The sequence below is a fragment of the Populus alba genome, chromosome 11 (assembly GCF_005239225.2).
Source record: "Populus alba chromosome 11, ASM523922v2, whole genome shotgun sequence".
Taxonomy (NCBI): domain Eukaryota; kingdom Viridiplantae; phylum Streptophyta; class Magnoliopsida; order Malpighiales; family Salicaceae; genus Populus; species Populus alba.
Genome location: NC_133294.1, coordinates 1,858,122 through 1,877,982, shown reverse-complemented (window position 1 = coordinate 1,877,982; position 19,861 = coordinate 1,858,122). Strand labels below are relative to the sequence as shown.

The 19,861-nt window shown below is 34.9% G+C and overlaps 1 protein-coding gene and 1 pseudogene across 1 annotated transcript; both read right to left on the bottom strand.

The window, feature by feature from the left end:
* Nucleotides 1–5,768: 5,768 nt before the first annotated feature.
* Nucleotides 5,769–9,552, bottom strand: LOC118049030 (cysteine-rich receptor-like protein kinase 11). The gene is made up of 7 exons (XM_073412334.1): nucleotides 8,625–9,552; nucleotides 8,416–8,538; nucleotides 7,541–7,746; nucleotides 7,174–7,384; nucleotides 6,840–7,077; nucleotides 6,272–6,422; nucleotides 5,769–6,181 (listed from the first exon to the last, which is right to left on the bottom strand). The coding sequence occupies exons 1-7, from the start codon at nucleotides 9,475–9,477 to the stop codon at nucleotides 5,876–5,878; spliced, it is 2,088 nt and encodes a 695-aa protein (XP_073268435.1). The 5' UTR covers nucleotides 9,478–9,552; the 3' UTR covers nucleotides 5,769–5,875.
* Nucleotides 9,553–14,898: 5,346 nt separating this feature from the next.
* Nucleotides 14,899–17,301, bottom strand: LOC118049029 (cysteine-rich receptor-like protein kinase 44; annotated as a pseudogene).
* Nucleotides 17,302–19,861: the final 2,560 nt, after the last annotated feature.

The window sequence follows — 19,861 nt, the reverse complement described above, 5'->3', positions numbered from 1 at the left end:
ACACAGGGATTTACCGACGGAATAACTCCGTCGGCATTGGACAATGTCTGCCACCATCACCGAAGAATATTCAGACGGACAGATTTGGTCGGTATTCCATCCCATCACCGACATATTCACCGACGGAAATAATCCATCGGTATAAACTTACCGACGAATTTACAGACGGAAATATTCGGTCGGTATGAAATATCACCGACACTTTTACCGACGGATTTAGTCCGTCGGTATTTACATAACACCGAGGGAATATTTTCCATCGGTATATTCCAAGCGGGAAACTTTTTTTTTTTTGGCGCGCACGGTCCGTCGGTAAATATTTTTTTGTATTTCCAACCGATATAGCGATGAAATGTGGAATCACCGACAAAAGGTATTCCGACGGGCGTATTCCGTCGGTAATATAGTCGGTAAATAATTTATCGACGAACTTTCTGTCACATACCGACGAAATATTTCCGTCGGTAAAACTGTGAAATCTTGCAGTGAACTCTCAGATATTAGGCAATGAAAGTACTCCTAGATCCAGGGAATTCTTCGGAAACTGACTTTTAAGCTCAAGACATCAGTGGTAAGGCAGTATAGCTTATGGAGTGGATTCCTAATTAAAGGTTTCGGTTCATCAATGCTCTTATCATCATTGATGGTTAGGCTATTTCAAAAAACAAGATTTGTTATATATATGTGTGTATGTATGTATGTATGGTCCCCAAGGGGTGTAGCGTGGTGGCAAAGGGCTTGAGATCTGCACAACATGTCTTGAGTTCGAGTCAGGGCGTGCACTTCTTGTAAGAGCCTGGGACAACCAGGGTTTTACTCGCTTATCTGGACCCACAAAGTGCGCTTTCCGGAGGGTGGGGTTTCCTCGAATCCAAAAAAAAAAATGTATGTATGTATTACCAGTACTACAATATGGACTAAACATAACCCTACAAGCATCGGAATTAGGAAGAGACACGATCCCATAGTAGCAAGGAATTTTTAAATAAAGACCAAATTGTAAACGAAAATAAAATACAAGGGCTAAAATGAATTTTGTAAAAATTACCAAATGAATCATTTTTTTACATTACATTACACTACATCATATTTCATAAAAAATACATGCAAATTAAAATGTGTTAGAATTCAAGCCAATTACTCGACCTCTGCCTAATTTCGTCTTCTTCTCCTGTTACTATTAAAAATTGCTAGTCAGTCCATAGGGTTTTTTAGGTCCATGTTGTTTTTAGTTCATTTTATTTAGATCCATCACACATCTCTCCTTCATAGAAACAATGTTTTTGTGGCACATCCTTATTCAAGGTAATAGAATCCATATTATCATTCCATGATTTATGAAATGATAAAGAAGAAAATAGAATCTTCTCCTACTGCTCGCTCATTATTACAACAAATGGAGGGGGGAGAACAACTGGCGTGGAAAGTGGTCGTGGTATCATTGCATCGAAAACAACTTCGTTGAAAAATGAGTAATTCTCAAATCAAAAATATTTACAACTTGAAAATAAAATTGTTACTCCTCGCTTATTATTACAACAAATTGATAAGCTGAGGTTAGCTAGTAGAAGACAATTTGATTTTCGATCTTTTTACATTTATTATTTGTCTTTAATCTTATCCATATATTTGGCATCATTCGTTATCTTACTAGGGTCAACTAACAGAACTTAGTCAACTTAATTGCTGCATGATGAAGATTTCAAAATTGTTTAAACGGTAGTAGGGGTTAATTTGAGCTAAAATATTGTAGTTAGACTGAATTACCAGGGACCCACTAAAATGATTATCTTGCCCTTTATGGGCTTTTGTCTGATATTATGTTCCTGTGCTATTTATGGCTTTATCAGGCCTTCAGCTCATGGAAATATGATCAACGGGCTGGATCCCTTCCAGAGATAAGATAGCAAAAATGATGCTTCCTCTTTGTTTGGGTTCTTGACTTCAAGGAGCAATATAAAAGAAGAGATGGAGATGGAGATGGAGATGGTGGTGGAGATGTTACTTGAGGAAATAAGTCGTGGAAGGGATACAAATCCCACCGAAAAACACAGTTTGGTTTCAGGACAATACCTCCTTGATGCAAACACTGCAATTACCCGGTGATACATCAGGAGTGCACTGCATAAATACATAAATTTTTTGAGTGGGTGGTAGGTCTGCTGTCTCAGCTGCTGGCATAAGCCTGGATGAGCCCGTGGAAGCGTTTCTTACCGTTTCTCCCAAACCACTCCAAAATTGTTCAAACTGTCTAAAAGTTACGTCAAGGATACCCACATTATATAGAATTCTATTAGGAGATTGCTCAAGTGATCCTAAAAAATAACGATTCGCATAATGTACAATACATGGAAGTGGATTCCCTCCCCATGAAATTGCTTCTTTTTGGTTAGGACATCCCGCCGTGAGAGTTTGAATAGCAGAATTGACGCAGCTGGAACAGTTTTCAGCTGATGGGGAAGCCATACAGAGCACAAGACCATAAACTGTGTCATTGCCTAAACCTATTGTAGTATTGTAGAAACCCCCATTGTTTGTGACATTGGAAGCTAGTGAACGGAGAACAGGTCTCGGTTTTTTGCGTTGGTGCGATTAGCTGTAAAGTTTCCTGTGGTATAACAGAATTGAGCATCGTTAAGAGTGATGCTTACGATAATAACATGGAAAGTAAGAGAGACGATAGTTTTAGAGCCCATTTCATCAAAGGAAATATTAACTTCTGCTCACAATTTCTTTCTTCGTGAAAGAAATCCCTTGCATAGATGGTATTTTATATACCAAGAGGCTATTGGCCACATTGGCATGGCCAATTTGTTAACGAATTTAGGATAAAAAAAAGAGGTTGCAATTTCTTTCAAGAAGAAATTACTTGCACTGTCAAGATTTTAATCATTCGTTCATTAATAAGAGTAGGTGGCTGATATGATGATTACTGCTTTCTGGGATTATAAAACAAACATCTCTTTGAAGTTGACAAATTTGGCCATCATCAATAGTTAAACTTCTTTTTTAAAATAAAATAAATTGGGATTGTTTTCCTTTCAATTTTTTTTTTTACATCATCAATACATGAGATCTTACATGTTGAGTTTACAAGTCAAAAGTCAGTCCTTTTTTTTTCTTCTAAGAAGTCAATTTCTAATCCATGTAGAAACCTCAGTTATTTACTTTTTATGTATTTGAGAAATTATTAGATATTTAATTTGTGTGTTTTTGATATTTTAGTAAAAATATTTTTTTAATTTTTATATTAGCACATTAAAAATCACTAAAAAAATATTAATTTAAATTTTTTTATTCTACACCTAAGAATTTTAGAATTAGAAGTTTCTTTGTAAAAGAAAAAAAAATAATAAGTATAATTATAAAATTCAACTAGGCTAATGATCTGGTTTAAGAGTTGGGTCATAGGTTGGACGAGTTAATTTAAAACAATATTATTTTGAAAGAAAATCAAATTATATTATAGGTTAACTTATTAGATAGAACAGGTTTAACTATGCCAACTTTTACCTGGTTAGATATAAACATGTCCCGAGTTTGGTTATGAATTGGTTAGTTACCGGTTGATCCATGGGTGGGTTTAACAGCACTGAAAAGGAAGGATAATGTAGCTATTTGATAACAATAGATTTGAAAGGATTCTTTTTGGAACCTGCTTCGTAATTATTCAACCGGTGGAATCTCTTAGTTTAAACATGGTCCTACCATGATCCTTACATGCATAAATATAAAATGCAATAGAGTCCAAGGAAATCAATAAATTTACTGTTTTTCCATATCAAACTGCAATTAAACTTCCCCAAATAAAACAAAGTTTAGAGTAAATATATATTTTTTTTAGATTAACGTGGGTGTCCGGACCAGCTTGCGTGTACCTCGATTAATTCAATGGGCCTTGAAGTGATTAATTCAATGGACTCTGAAGTTAATAATTATATAAGTCTTTAATAACTATTATATAAGTAATTACAAGACTCAAATTTAAAATAAAAATAAATAAATTTTTTTATTTTAAGTTATTATTACTGCACCACCACCTAAATGATTTTAGAATAAATATTTTAGTTTGGAAAGGTAGTGGGTGGGAAATGATCGGTATCACAGTGTGAAATGGCGACTTTACTTGTGGTCCCAATTCCTGACTGCTTAATTGCCTTTAGACTGTTTAAAAATTAAAATTATTGAAAGACTCCGTGGAAGACATAGACACTGTGGCTGTGACAAAAAAAAAGAAAAAAAGTCAATAGACTCAGTCACATGCAACTTCTTCTTTTTTTCCGTCCCATACTAACTTCTTGTTTGGTCTGAAGACTTACCGGATGTCCCACACTAGCGTTGCTGAATATTCATGGAGAAAAATCGAGATATTATTTGTCGACTTCAAAATGGGACCTACTAGATGTCCCCCACTAGCGTTGCTGTGTTAGAATTTCAAAACTTTGATGTTGGAATAGCAAAACAATGTCATTAATTAATCATTTTTTCCTTCTTATTTTCCACAGTTACTGAGATATTTAGACTAATTCAAGTAAAAGTGTAAAACCCATTGATCAGCAGACCCTACGATCTGGGCCCATATCTACTGCTCTGACACTTTTGTTGCTCGTATTGAACATTCCAAGAACCAGTGTTTCTCACCTAAAACCAGACCGCAATTAAGACCATTAATTGTCTACTCCTCGTTTGCCACCCTCTTTCCAAAGAAAAGGCTCCATGAAAATAACGGAATGTGGCTATTTGGTTTTCCAAATCAACAAATATTTTCCATTTGACTGATTATAGAACAGGAGAATGATTGAGAAATGATTGAGTAATTGCATCCATATATTGTTTTACAGAGGAATGATTGAGAAAATAAAAAATATATAAAGATAAATTACTAAGTTTCCATTATTTTTATTCTAATATTTCTTTGATCACATTTTACTTATTTTGAAAAACATACATTATTTTTAATTTTAACTGATTTTCAATCTTTTTACATTTATTATTTTTCAGATATTTATGGCTTTATCCTTCCAGAGATAAGATAGCAAAAATGATGCTTTCAAATCTGTGGAATATTGAAATGTGAAAAGAAGAAAAAAAAAATTGAAGCATTTAATAGATGGTGAGAGAAGTAAATGAGGGACAATGGCATCTAATAGATGGTGATAGAAGTAAAGTCGCTCTGTAAAGATCCGCACTTATACTCAATAGGCTTATGAGTAATTGCATCCATATATTGTTTTACAGAGGAATGATTGAGAAAATAAAAAAATATACAAAGATAAAATTACTAAGTTTCCATTATTTTTTATTCTAATATTTCTTTGATCACATTTTACTTATTTTGAAAAACATACATTATTTTTAATTTTAACTGATTTTCAATCTTTTTACATTTATTATTTTTCAGATATTTATGGCTTTATCATGCCTTAAGCTCATGGAAATATGAACAACGGGCTGGATCTCTTCCAGAGATAAGATAGCAAAAATGATGCTTCCTCTTTGTTTCGGTTCTTGACTTCAAGGAGCAATATTAATGATGGTTATTGATGCCTGGACAAGGAAGTCACTGACGCTGTATTTGGTTTCTTTGGGCATAAACTTAGTCACAAGCAAAGGGCAAGGAGGCCCATAATTTGGAGCAGCCATAAATAGAAACTCTCTGTTCAATCATTACTATATACACAAATAATTTTTTGAAGATTTTAGGTTCCATTGTAGCATGAAATATGATTTGTATGTAAGATAATAGTTCTCAGACTGCGAAGAAAAACAAATCAAGAACATATGTTTGTATCTGTCTGGAAATGTTTGTGTTTGTAAAGAAAAACAGTCGAAGGAGCTACAGCTTCATTCTCTTAAATTACAACTTAATTTACCGTCACCGTGGTGATAAAACGGTAAAGGTTAATTCATTGACAGAACAAACTTTCTGATTTGAGGATTGACCTTCCATGGCAACAAATCGGCCGATAGAAAATGCTGGTTGTTTAGGGATAGGGAGTGTTATGGTATCACTTGCCAACATATGAAGCACAGATGACATTGTGGGTCTATCTGCTGGATCCTCTTGCACGCAGAGCAGTCCAATGTGGATGCATCTCAGCACCTCAGTTGCTACGATTGATTTCTCTAGCATAGGGTCCATCAATTCCAGTCCTTGACCATCAGACCACAGTTTCCATGCCTGAAAAGTTGAGAGACTTTCTGAATTGAGATAACAAAAATCATTGCTAGTAATCCTTTTATGGATAAAAAGATAGGATTTGTAACCTACAAAAGTGAGAAGGCTTTCGCCTTCTTCTGAGAGATGAAAACCAACATTCCTTTTTCCACTAATTATCTCTAACAGCAACACTCCGAAACTGAAAACATCTGATTTCACAGAAAAAAGTCCCGCCATAGCATACTCTGGGGCCATGTATCCACTGTTTTGAATCGACACAAGAGGAAACAAATTGCTTTATATGCATGAAGAGGTTAGCAAAATTCTCTTGCATCATATAAATCGGTCAAGAATGCATCACGGTGAACCTTCGCCACCTCGCTGGAAAAATAATATTTGATATAAAATTATTTTTAAAATCTTTTAGTTTAATTAAATATTTTTTTAAAATAATATTAAAACAATATTGAAAAGTTCACAAGTTCTAATCTCACTGTAGAGTATAGTTATGGTTTTATATGACTAAATTTATTTTTTTTAAAAAAATTATTTAATAGTTTGTTTTTAAATTAAAATTGCCTTTTCACATGAATAATAAAAAAAAAGAAAATCCATTTGCTCCAAAAAAATATACAATTGAAAACAATAACAGTGGGAATAGAGACGTTGTAATACGTACTAAGTTCCGACAATTCTATTCGTGTTAGCCTCGATTTGATTGCCACCGAAAATCCTAGCCATTCCAAAGTCTGATATCTTTGGATTCATCTCATAATCGAGCAAAATGTTGCTTGTTTTGAGATCCCTGTGAATAATTCTAAGACGAGAATCTTCATGAAGATACAAGAGCCCCCGTGCAATTCCATTGATAATGCTCAAGCGTCTTTGCCAGTGAAGCAGGTCTCCATTGCTGGAACCTGAGTAGCATCAACATAAAAATCAAATCAATTACAATTTCTGGTCTTTGTTATACAGTATAAAAAAAGCAGGTGTTTCAGGTTTAGGGGTCAAACCAAAAAGAATGACATCAAGGCTTTTGTTGGGCATATACTCATAGATAAGTAACTTTTCATTTTTTTCCAGACAGCATCCCAGGAGTCTGACAAGATTTCTGTGTTGTAATCTGGCGATTAAAACGACTTCGTTCAGGAATTCTCTTTGTCCTTGACCAGAAGTTCTTGAGAGCCTCTTAACTGCAACTTCTTTGCCATCCTCTAACGTACCCTGAGCACAAACTATTCTAATAAGCATTAATATTTGTGGGCCAAAGTGTGATGCATTTTGGAATTTGTGTATTGAGAGATTGACAAATAACAGAATTCGATTTTTTGTTTTTGTTTTTTTATTGAATAAAGTAATTGACTTGATAGCCTTGATTACCCTGTATACTGGCCCAAACCCTCCTTGACCAAGTTTGTTTTCATCAGAAAATTGCCTTGTAGCTTCATTTATAACATCTAGCCGGATCAAAGGGAGGTCCTGGGATGTCACCTCTCCTTGAATATCTTTGTCTGAATAGTCGTCCCCAACAGTTGCTCGTCCTGCCCAGTCGAGTAATTGATCCTCTTGGATATTTCCTATTTCCTCTGCAGGAGATATTGTGAAGTGCTAGTAATTGACTATATGTACTTCTTGTTTCGACACTTCAATTTTTTTTTTCTTTTTTTGACCTTCTACCTACTAGCATTTTTTCAGATGATGAACTGACTAGAGAAAAATTTACGGAATTAAAGCCAATTACTCAATCTCTGCCTAATTACGTCTTCTTTTCAAGCTTAACCACAACATATATGCAAATTCAAAGGTGTTATGAATTCTGTTTCAAAATTTTAATTTCTTGTCAAGATTATATCTCAAAAATATTTGGAAATCACCTGCAAGTATATAGAAACATTCTATCATTTGGGTAGGTCTTTGTAAATAGCACCAAAACCCTAAACCCTAAACCTTGTAAACAGCACCAAAACCACCTTGTCCAAGCTTATTATCATCAGAGAAGTCGTTTGTTGCAAGTTTGATGGTGGCAAATTTGAATTCCCAGCATTTGTGCTACTAATTTCATCGAAATCTTCACAAAATGCAAGTTGTTAATGTTTTGTTTCCAAAGTTAATTTGTAGATTGTTTGGAAGAAAAACAAATTATCTAGTGAATTTGATTCGTATTAATGAACCCAAGCTGTTTATTATGTAAGAACCAATAAGCAATAACTTACTCAAGCTGTTTAATATGTAAGAACCAATAAACAATAACTTACTTTTGGCCTCTTGCCTTGGCTTCCTAAAATGGAAAATGGTGAGAATGAGGATAACAAGTGCCAAGAAGATAGCTGTAGGGACGATGGTAACAATAACTGTCCGAGAAGCAGTATTCTCCTTCCCTGCCAAGCACGCCATGTTTAAGATAGAAATTACAGAAGCTGAAACAAGTGAAATAATTTCAGTATAGAAAAAGAAGTTAGCCTACCTTTCCTGATTGTGGTATTGGTTGGCGGAGGAGAACTAATAACAAATGGAGGAGATGGTGGAGATGGAGATGGAGATGGAGATGGTGACGGTGATGGAGATGGTGATGGAGATGGTGATGGAGCAAATAAGTCGTAGAAGGTATAAATCTCCCACCGAAAAACACAGTTTGGTTTCAGGACCCTACCTCCTTGATACTTGTAGCAACAACGGCTATAGTCATCTACGGATTGTTGTAGGCAAACACCGCAATTATTCGGTGATACATCAGGAGTGCACTGCATAAATGCATAAATTTTTTGAGTGGATGTTAGGTCTGCTGTCTCAACTGCTGGCATAAGCCTGGATGAGCCCGTGGAAGCCTTTTTTACCGTTTCTCCCAAACCACTCCAAAATTGTTGAAACTGTCTAAAAGTTGCGTCAAGGATACGCACATTATAGAAAATGCTATCAGGAGATTGCTCAAGTGATCCTAAAAAATAACGATTCGCATAACGTACAATACATGGAACTGGATTCCCTCCCCATGAAATTGCTTCTTTTTGGTTTGGACATGCTGCCATGAGAGTTTGAATAGCAGAATTGACGCAGCTGGAACAATTTTCAGCTGATGGGGAAGCCATACAGAGCACAAGACCATAAACTGTGTCATTGCCTAAACCTATTGTAGTATTGTAGAAACCCCCATTGGCTGTGACATTGGCAGCTAGTGAACGGAGAACAAGGTCTCGGTTTTTTGAGTAGGTGCTATTAGCTGTAAAGTTTCCTGTGGTATAACAGACTTCAGCACCGGTAAGAGTGATGCTTACGATAATAACATGGAAAAGAAGAGAGACGATAGTCTTAGAGTCCATTTCAACAGAGGAAATATTAACTTCTGTTCACAATTTCTTTCTTCGTGAAAGAAATCCCTTGCATAGATGGTATTTTATATACCAAGAGGCTATTGCCCACATTGGCGTGGCCAATGTGTTAACGAATTTAGGACAAAAAAAGAGGTAGCAATTTCGATGGTGCCATCTATTGGAAAGTACTATATATCTTGACTTTCGGCGTAAGAATCGATCAAGAAGTTTCGAGGTTAAATCGTGGGATTTTCTTAGAGACATCCAAGTGATTAATTGATTTATTACAAAATAAATCTAATTGATTTCTTTCTCTGTTTTCATGTATCATCCATTATAAATTTTTTAAAAAAAATCTATTTATATATCAATGTATCATCCATTTATTTATTTATTATTTATTTATTTATTGTATTTAGGTAGATTATTTAAAAAAATCTATTTATATATCTATGAATTTTAGTTTTGTGGCAAAGGTAGTGGGTGGGAAATGATCGGTATCACAGTGTGAAATGGCGACTTTACTTGTGGTCCCAATTCCTGACTGCTTAATTGCCTTTAGACTGTATAAAATTATTCAAAGACTCAGTCAAATACAAAAAAAAAAAAGTCAATAGAAAGATCAAGATATTATTTGTCGCCTTCAAAATTGGACTCTGTCACATGCAACTTTTTTTTTTTTTTTTCGTCCTATGCTAACTTCTTGTTTGGTTTGAAGACTTATACCGGATTGGACCTACCAGATGTCCCATGCTAGCGTTTGGTACTATAAGATTTAACAGTTTTACCGATAAATTTTTTCTATTGATATAAGACACATATTCCATTGATAATTAATTTACTAACAGAGTTATTAATAAAAATGATCTGTTGGTAAATCTTTTTTCGGTAATTGTTTTTTCATCAGTAAATCTATTGATAATAAAAAAATATTATTACCAACAGATTTACAGACAGAATAAACATGCCAGTAATAATATTTTTTATTACTAATAAATTTACTGATGAAATTATCAATTAAAATATTTTTTAGTATTTTCATTTATATTTATCGATTTCAAAACTTTGATGTTGGAATAGCAAAAACATGTCATTAATTAGCGAATATCGGAATCACTAGCATAAATACCCACGCGCATGGTCGTAGTTAACATTAGAAAATTAGTTTTAACTTGTTCCATGTGTACGTTATGATGAAGACAACAATATCATATCGACTTTTCCATTGTTATATAAATACCTGAGTATTTATACAAGTCAAGTATCAAATTGACTACGTGTAAGTTAACTTAACATGACCAAAATATTTTATCAGATCTAAAAATATCCCAAATAATAGATAAAAGCATGGGTAGGCTTAATTGTTTTTTTAAAAAAAATTATTATTTTATTTTTAGACGAAGACCAAGCAAATCATCCCTTGACCAAAAAATCACAACCTGGGTAAAGGGCACAATCAAGATGTGTTAACCTAGGCGGTTAGTTGTCCTTTTTCTTTCTTTTATCCTTATTCTCTCCTTGACTAGGCCTCCATGGGGCCTTAGTTGGGTTGTATTAGAGTCTAAATTAAAGAGTTAGGGACTAAATTAAAAGGAGAGGGCTTAGACTAAGGTAAGAAGCAATTTTATGTTGTTCTAGGAATAAGGCAACAATACACCTAGGAAAGATTAGGTATAGCACTAATAATAACAAAATATTGCAACTAATTAAAATAAAAACAATTAACCAACAATATAATTAAAGTGTTTCAAGTAACTAGTATAGGCAAAGAAAATGTAAAATCGTTTTTAATGTGGTTCGACAAGTCTATATCAACACCTCGAGTACCAAAACCGTACTTGAGTATTATATTCTTTCACTAGTCCAAGTTCAAAAAGTACAATAGTTGTTTGATGAATTCACACTAAGATCTTTACATCTTTTGAAGATATTTTCTCTCCAAGATTTTTCTACCACTTGAAGATATGCACTTTTAAAGATTTTTTCTTGGTGACAAAATCTCATCAATGCCAAAAGTTTTATCCTAACTCTCAAAAGATTACAATGATGATTTTGTTTATAGCAAAAAAAAAAAAAAAACCTCTCTCAAATAGTGGATAAAATAATTAAAGCTTGTATTGTTATAACTCACTTAATAAAACTTAGAATATTTGAAACAAAATCATCCTAATTGATATCGATGTAACGGTGTATTCATGATTAGTCATGAATTGATATTAATCCTATATCACACCCGAAATTGTGGCGCCTTTAAAAAATTAAATGTGAGGGAAAGAATAGAATTTCTGGCATCCTATTCTTATCTTAACTGTCTGAATCCATTAGGTTAAAATATCTCGTTTAAAGAGTTGTCATCTAGTATTATAATCATCAAGAACCTTAACTAGTTAGCAGAGATTTTATAGCATTGTACTGGTTATACAAAATAAAAGATATTATCACCCTTTAAGCATCTTACCTGAGGTAGGCTGAATTGCTAATTTTGTATTGAATTACTAAGGATTTGTTATATTATGCTATTGATGATAATATTCCTAACTCTAGCATCAGTAAATATTCAACTACGGATACTTCCAACTCTAGCATTGATAAATATTACGTAACAAAAAAACATATGGTATTCTTACCTTTAGCATCAGTGAATAAACTAGTAAAATAAATTTAAAACAATGCATACATATTTTTTATTTTAATTTTTTTTAAAAAGAAGAAAAAAATGTATCGTATGCTAGAGTTGCATTTCACAATAAAAATCCATAGATCAAATATGCAGTGAAATATCTAAAACAAAACAACCCAAAAAAAAGTGCAAGGGACCCATAAATAGATCAACGAAGATCTTCAATTTTTTCTTGAATTTTCTAATATAAAAAAGAGCTTATTTGACCATATATCAAAACAAAAATAAGTAAAATCAAAGAGGTAAAACAAAAGGTTGTGTTTTGCCAAACACCTCTTGACCCAAAATAGATTGAGTTGGTTAGGCCTGAAACTAAATCTAGCCTCAGCTATTTTTGGGTTGGTTACAATCCAGTTTGTATGGGCTATATTTGACATAGCTGGCCGAAGCTAGTGACACGGTTGGATATTGTTTTTTAACTCGCAGGTGTGCGTGAACTGCTCACAAGAACACAGTAATTAAAATGCAAAGTGGAGGGAAAACGCATGGAGGCATAGTATTGAAACCCGGACCGGCCCGGCGGGTCGACCCGGGACTCGGCCGACCCGGGCCTAGGACGGTCCGGGTCTAAGTAAAAACCCGCCAAGGAGTTGGCCCGGTGAAACCCGGTCGACCTGAGGGGTCGACCTGGAACCCGGCCGACCCGGACAAACCTGGCTGAGACCCAGCCTCTTTGTTTTTTTATACATACAGAGTCGGGAAACGACGTTGTTCATTTTGGCCATTTAAAGTCAAAACGATGCAGATAAAGGATGAACGATGCAAAATTGCAGACAAAGATAACAAGAAAAAGCAATTTCAATCGCATAGCTCCTGTGCCCGACTGCCCGTAATACACCTCCACCCCAAACACGGCATCCTCTTCGTAGTGATCCCTGCTCGTTCATGTAGATTCCATTGAAGACAACATCCCCGGTTTTGATCAGATCCTGCATCAAGACATGATTTGAAAAGCCCCTCTTCAAAGTTCTGTGCGTGAATACCAGCGCTGTCGATGAAGCATGATTGCTGTTGTTTTTTGTTCTGATACCCATGTGTTCTCTCTCTCTCTCTCTCTCTTTAAGATTTTCTTTTCGTCTTTACCTTCTATTCTCAATTCAAAGAGAATGCCTATTTGCTGTTGATTAAAAAAGAATATTCATTTGTGATTGGAAAGCTGGAAAGCAATTTGAAAGTTGGAAAGCGGATTGATGAGAAAGAGGGATAAGAGAGGGGAATTGTATTTATTGAAGTTTTTATTTGATTTTTTTGGGTTGACCCGGGTCAGCCCGGGTCAACCCATCTGACCCGTGACCCGATCATTAAATCGGGTCGATTACCAGGTCGGGTTTTAAAACTATGCATGGAGGGCTGGTCGGCTGATGCTATTTTCTCCTCCTTCGTTTTCCTCTTGTTTTTTCTCTAGTCTTCTTTCTCTCTGCCCTCTTTTTTTACTTTATAGGTCCCTTCCTCTTCTCTCTCTCTCTCTCTCTCTCTCTCTCTCTCTCTCTATTGTGTTTGCTCTGTTTTTTTTTTGTGTCACCTGTGTTTGTTCCTTTTCCCCCCTAGTTTCTTGGTTCTCTCTCTGTGTTTTCTATCCTTCTTTGTTCTGTGTGTTTCCTCCTCCCTGATCTTCGTTTTTCTTTTTCTCTGTGTTCTTCCCTTCTGTTTCTTGAAATTTCCTCTGTTTGCGTCTTCCCCCAGCATTTTCTCTTCTGTCCCCTCGGTTCTATCCCCCACCGCTTGTGGCTTTTCTCTGGCTTATATAAAGCCATAGAATGCCATGCGTTGGTAAGGCAAATGAAATGGACTCACAAGACCGTTACATTGATGATGGAGACGCATCGTGAGGCGCGAGCGGCTTTTCCTCTTCCAGTTTGTTTTGCTTAAGAAGATGAACAATGTCCATTGAAGCGGGGCTGTTTTGGGATGGGAATAGCCATTTTCAATTTGGTAACTAACGTTCTGTAATTTTGTAATCAAGCCCCCTGGTAAATTATAATTAAGCCCTTTAAGTTTATCACTATGTACATAATGGTACTATACTTAATTTCTTGCCATTTTAACCCAAATCAACCCTAAAGTTTGGTATTTCTTCAATTAATCTCCTAGTTTCATTAATTAAACTAAATTCAAGTTTAATTAAGTGCCCATACTTATCTATTATTCAATTAAACTCTTGATTGGATTAATTAAACTAATCCAAAGTTTAATTAAGTCTTCAAAGTTTCAATTTATATTATCTTGACTCAAATTTTAATTTATTCTTCAATCAGTTCTTTTTTTTTTCATCATATATATATTATATATATATATCAATTTCAATACATATTACCTCATGAAAAATAAAAAGGTTTCATTATATTTTTCTCTTATATAAATGATTCCAATATTATACAATGCGAGGGGCTTAATTTTTAATTGTTAAGGGGCAAATCATGAAAACATGTCCTCTTTGTCTCTAATAACTTTATTTTTTCTATTTAAAAGTGGTAACAAAATGCTATCTTTTTTTATAACAATAATACAGACTATTAAAAAATAAAAGTATTTCATCAAAATGATATTCTAAGGTAATCAAAAACATTGATAGGTCCTTAATTAAATTTTATGTTTAATTTTATTAATCTAAGTAGAAAAAATAAAAGTAATGATATTCTAAGGTAATGAAAACATTGATACGATGTCAAATATTTATCCAAATCCAAACATTCAAATGATTGACTGAAACCACAAAACTGGTTTTATTTTAAATCTCTGCATCTAAACCATTATCTAGGATACAACTCAGTAATTGAAACCTCATTTTTGGACAAAGGGATAGCTACAGATTCAGATAGCGAGGACTCAGTCACCCTTGAATTATGCCCCATTGAGGATGACAGATCTGATTGATATGTGCTGCTGCTCATAAAAAACGCAGGTTGAGAAGGTATTTGCAATGTTAGGGAAGAGCTGCTTAGCATGAGAACTACTGAAGCCATTGTCGGCCTTTCAGCTACATTTTCTTGAACGCAGAGTAACCCAATGTGGATGCATCTCATCATTTCTGTGGCTGAGCCACTGCTCAAAACGGGATCTATCATATCTTGAGCAGTCCCTTCCCTCCAGTTTCTCCATGCCTACAAAATTTATCCAAAGTGAATTCACAATATTGAAGGGCTTGCAGATATCCCTATAAAGCCTTAAATAACGTGTTTGATTTGTGGATTGTTCTATACTTACATGGCTCATAAGGTGCTCTATATCATTTCCATTGCGAAAACTATTTTTTTTACCAGTCACAATCTCCAAAACTAGCACCCCGAAACTAAATACGTCTGACTTGACCGAGAAGTGTCCTTGCATTGCATATTCTGGAGCCATATAGCCACTGTTTATCATCAACGAAAAGTTCAATATTATTAGATTCGACAATTTTAACAATGTTTAACATCTTTTATATTGTTGGGACTTTTCATTTCTTCTTCTTTGATACAATGCAACAAAGGATGAGCTTAATAAATGGTAATTATGCTGTTTATCATGTTCAGATACTTACTAGGTCCCCACAATTCTACTTGTATTGCCTTGAGTTTGATCCACTACGAACAACCTCGCCATGCCAAAATCTGACATTTTCGGATTCATCTCTTCATCTAACAAAATGTTGCTGGCTTTGAGGTCACGATGAATGATTCGAAGTCGAGAATCCTCGTGAAGGTAAAGGAGCCCTCGAGCAATTCCTCCAATAATCTTGTAACGTTTTTCCCAGTTCAAATGCACACGCTTGTTTGGATCTACATTTCAAGGAATCGCATGGCTCAAGTTACTCAAGGGAAAGAGTCAATTGCTTATAATACGATTGTAAATTAGCTGGTTCCTAGCCTTACCTAATATGAAGTGATCAAGGCTCGCATTAGGCACAAACTCATAGATAAGAAGCCTTTCAATTCCTTGCAAGCAGAAACCTAGAAGCCTGACTAAATTCCGGTGCTGGAGTCTTGCCACCAATAAGACTTCATTTTTGAATTCCAAATCTCCTTGCCCAGAGTCCTTAGAAAGTCTTTTCACAGCAATCTCTTGTCCGCTAGGAAGTGCTCCCTGAAATCATATCAATCCATTACTCCCTGTATCATCTTGAGCACTGTATCAATCCATTTAACTATATGTAAGTAGAAAACATATAGAAATTACAATAACTCCTATTATAAAATTATAGAAAACATTAAAATTTTTGAATATTTGACAAAACACCTGGACTATATCCAAAAATATCTTTAATTGCTGCTTTAAAAAAAAATAGTTAGATAAAAAAAATTCCAAAAGTAGATAAAAATATAAAAATAAGAAATAAGAAATGGCTGAAATTAATATTGCTGATGTACTAATAAAATAACCAAGTCCCATTTTTTTATATTCTTTCTCTAATTTGTTTTAATTTTTCAATTTAAATATCTTTTCAAATGCATTTTGGATAAAGCTTCTGTAATATGTTTTTATATATGAAGAAGACTTTTTTCTTGATGATCTCTATAATTTTATAATATCTCAAGAAGGTTATTGTAATTTACTCTACTGTTAATATTAATTAATTAAACATGGTACAAGCACTCCTACTTTTCTTTTTTCTTTTTTGCCATACCTAATTAAAATTGAATGATTTAAGGATCATTAAACTGTAAAAATTACTAAATCAAAACATCAAAATCAAAGTGCAGGAGGGAGTTAATAACAATCCAAGGCCTACCTTGTGCTGGTGCGGGAAGAGATGTAGGTGATGATATTTGTGGTGGTGGAGGTGATGGTAATATCTCAAGTGTACCATTAAAAAACTGTTCAGCCTCCCACCTCAAATTGCAGCTTGGTCTTATGAGTTTAGCTCCAATCTTCCCTTTTACGTTCCCATCAAAACAGGTTGTAATCATCCGAAAAAGGTCAGGCGTGCAACTGGAGCACTGCCCCTCAGACAAGTCAGGCGTGCATTGAACAATAGCATATATTGTTTCATCTCCGGCACTTTGGTTTCCAGTTGCGAACTTCTTTACGGAGTTCCCTGATGCAGCTTTGGCTCGAAGTCTGGCAAATAATGTTTGGAGTGCCTGATTAAATAGAGTTACGGTAGAAAATGCTGGCTGTTTAGGGATAGGGAGTGTTATGGTATCACTTGCCAACATATGAAGCACAGATAACATTGTGGGTCTATCTGCTGGATCCTCTTGCACGCAGAGCAGCCCCAATATGGATGCATTCAACACCTCAGGTTGCTACGCTTGATTTCTCTAGCATAGGGTCCATCAATTCAAGTCCTTGACCATCAGACCACAGTTTCCATGCCTGAAAAGTTAAGAGACTTCCTGAATTTAGATAACAAAAATCATTGCTAGTAATCCTCTTTAGGATAAAAAGATATGAATTGTAACCTACAAAAGTGAGAAGGCTTTCGCCTTCCTTCTGAAAGATGAAAGCCAAAAGATGAAAGATGAAAGGAGAATTAATAGTTTTGAGACTTTAATTAAGCTTGGGAATTAATTTAATTAATCCAATTAAGGGTTTAATTGGAGAATTGATAAGTTTTGAGACTTAATTGAGCTTGAAATTAATTTAATTAAGGGTTTAATTGGAGAATTGATAAGTTTTTAGACTTAATTAAGCTTGAAATTAATTTAATTCATCCAACCAAGGATTTAATTGGAGAATTAATAAGTTTTGAGACTTAATTAAACTTGGAATTAATTTAATTAATCCAATTAAATGTTTAATTGGAGAATTGATAAGTTTTGACACTTAATTAGACTTGGACTTAATTAAATTAATGAAATCAGGGACTTAATTAAAAAAATAGCAAAGTTTGGGGTTAATTGGGGGCACAATTGCAACAGATTAAAGTTCAAGGACTAGTAAAAGGCGCCGAAATTTAGGGGCAATTACAGTTTAAACCAGGGACTTAATTATAAAATGTTTGGAACTTCGTGGGCCAAAACGCAAATGGCCATCTCATACACCAAAACGGCGTCGTTTGAAATAGCACTGTTCATCTTCTTCGTCTTTAACCAGGGACCGTTTCCAGCAGTTATGGGCAGTAATCATCCACTCACCTCAGTTATTGACGTTTCAATGTTGCCGTCCCTCTACATGCCGTCCGTTACCACCGATCAGACTCTATAAAACAGAGGAAGAACGAAGAAATTGGGGCGAAAAAAAGACCGCGGGGGAAAACAGAGGCAAAAACCCAGGCAGGACGAAAGAAAAATTGGGGGGTGAAGCTAAAACCCAGACTCGAAAAAACTAGAAAACTGGGGGAGAACGGAGGAGAAACGCCGAGGAGCAGAACTAAGAAACCCCTAAAAACAGAGACAAAAATTGTACACACAACAAAACCCAGAAAAAGGCGAAGAACAGAGACGGAGAGTCACAGAACCAGAGCAAACACAAAGCAACGAACCCGAGAAAGCTTGGGTCCAGCCAACCCCCGGTTCCAGGATCCTTAGCGTCGTAGTCGGACCAAAAGTTTTTTCCTTCCTAAACACAACTCAAAGGGGAAAAAAGGAAAACAGAGAACGAAAGAAAAATGGAGAAGCAACCATTTCGCGCCTACAGACAAAGAAAAATCCAAAGGACAGTGGAGCTACACCGGGAAACAAAAGAAAAGAGCCACCGCGCCATGATCTTCATCACCGTTCTTCGCAGCACAGGTAAGTTTCCCTTCTCTGCATTCAATAAGTGTCAAATGCAGTGTGAAGGTAATTTAATTACCTTCACACTATTCACGCACGCATGAATTAACTTCACGCGTGCTTCTTCTTCTTTTGCCCAGCCGGGCCACTAGCTTGGGCAGTGGCCAGGCCGGGCTAGGTTATGTCTAGTCCAGCCCAAAAAAATAAAAAAACAGAAAAAAATAAAAAAATATGTATGCATGAATAAAAATAATGTAAATTTATTGGTTTATTCACTGACACCAAAGTCAGGAATAAAAATACCAGTTTAAATTTATATTATTTTTATTTGTTTGTATTTTTATTTTGTTTAGGCTAGAAAAATAAAAATGTAATGCATGTGTAAAAATAAAATTTATTTTTTATTTATTTATTCACTGGCGCTAGAGTAGGGAATAAAAAAAATATATTGATCTAATTTTTTTCGTAGCTACGAATTTTTACCAACGCCAGAGTTGGAATTATTCGAGCTTGAATATTTACTTGGCGCCAGAGTCAGGGAATATTATAAACAAAATCATCACAGCATAAATTAATAAATATTTTGCAATTTAAGACAAACCAACAATGCAGTTTGCTTAGACAGAACGGTTTAAGGGGTGATAATATCTCCCCTTTTACGTAACCAATCCCGAGTCATAGAATCTCTGTTAACCAGTTAGGGTTTCCTAGTGACCATAATACTAGGTGAACGATTCTCAAACGAGATATTTTTCCTTAAAAGAACCGGATGCCAGAAATCTGTTCTTTTTCCATAATTAATTCAAGAGAATAAATTTTTAGGGCCTCCGCGATGTTGGGTGCGACAATTGTTAACAACAAAGAGATTGTAACCCTTGGCTTTAAAGCATTCATAATACATTTTATAACCTATGAATCTGGCTAAAGTTTAATTTTATAATTTTGAATCCATCACATCTGCCTTCATAGTGAATCTTGGGGGGATCCCTTCATAAAGACTATGTTTCTATGGCACATCCTTATTTCAAGATAATACAATCCATATGAAAATGATAAAGAAGTATCTCTCTCCTTCTCC

Coding starts and splice junctions, on each gene's coding strand:
- LOC118049030 (XM_073412334.1), bottom strand. CDS start 9,477: ATGGACTCTAAGACTATCGTCTCTCTTCTTTTCCATGTTATTATCGTA. Junction 8,539..8,624: donor CAATACCACAATCAGGAAAG/GTAGGCTAACTT, acceptor CGTGCTTGGCAG/GGAAGGAGAATACTGCTTCT. Junction 7,385..7,540: donor GGTTTGGGCCAGTATACAGG/GTAATCAAGGCT, acceptor GTTTGTGCTCAG/GGTACGTTAGAGGATGGCAA.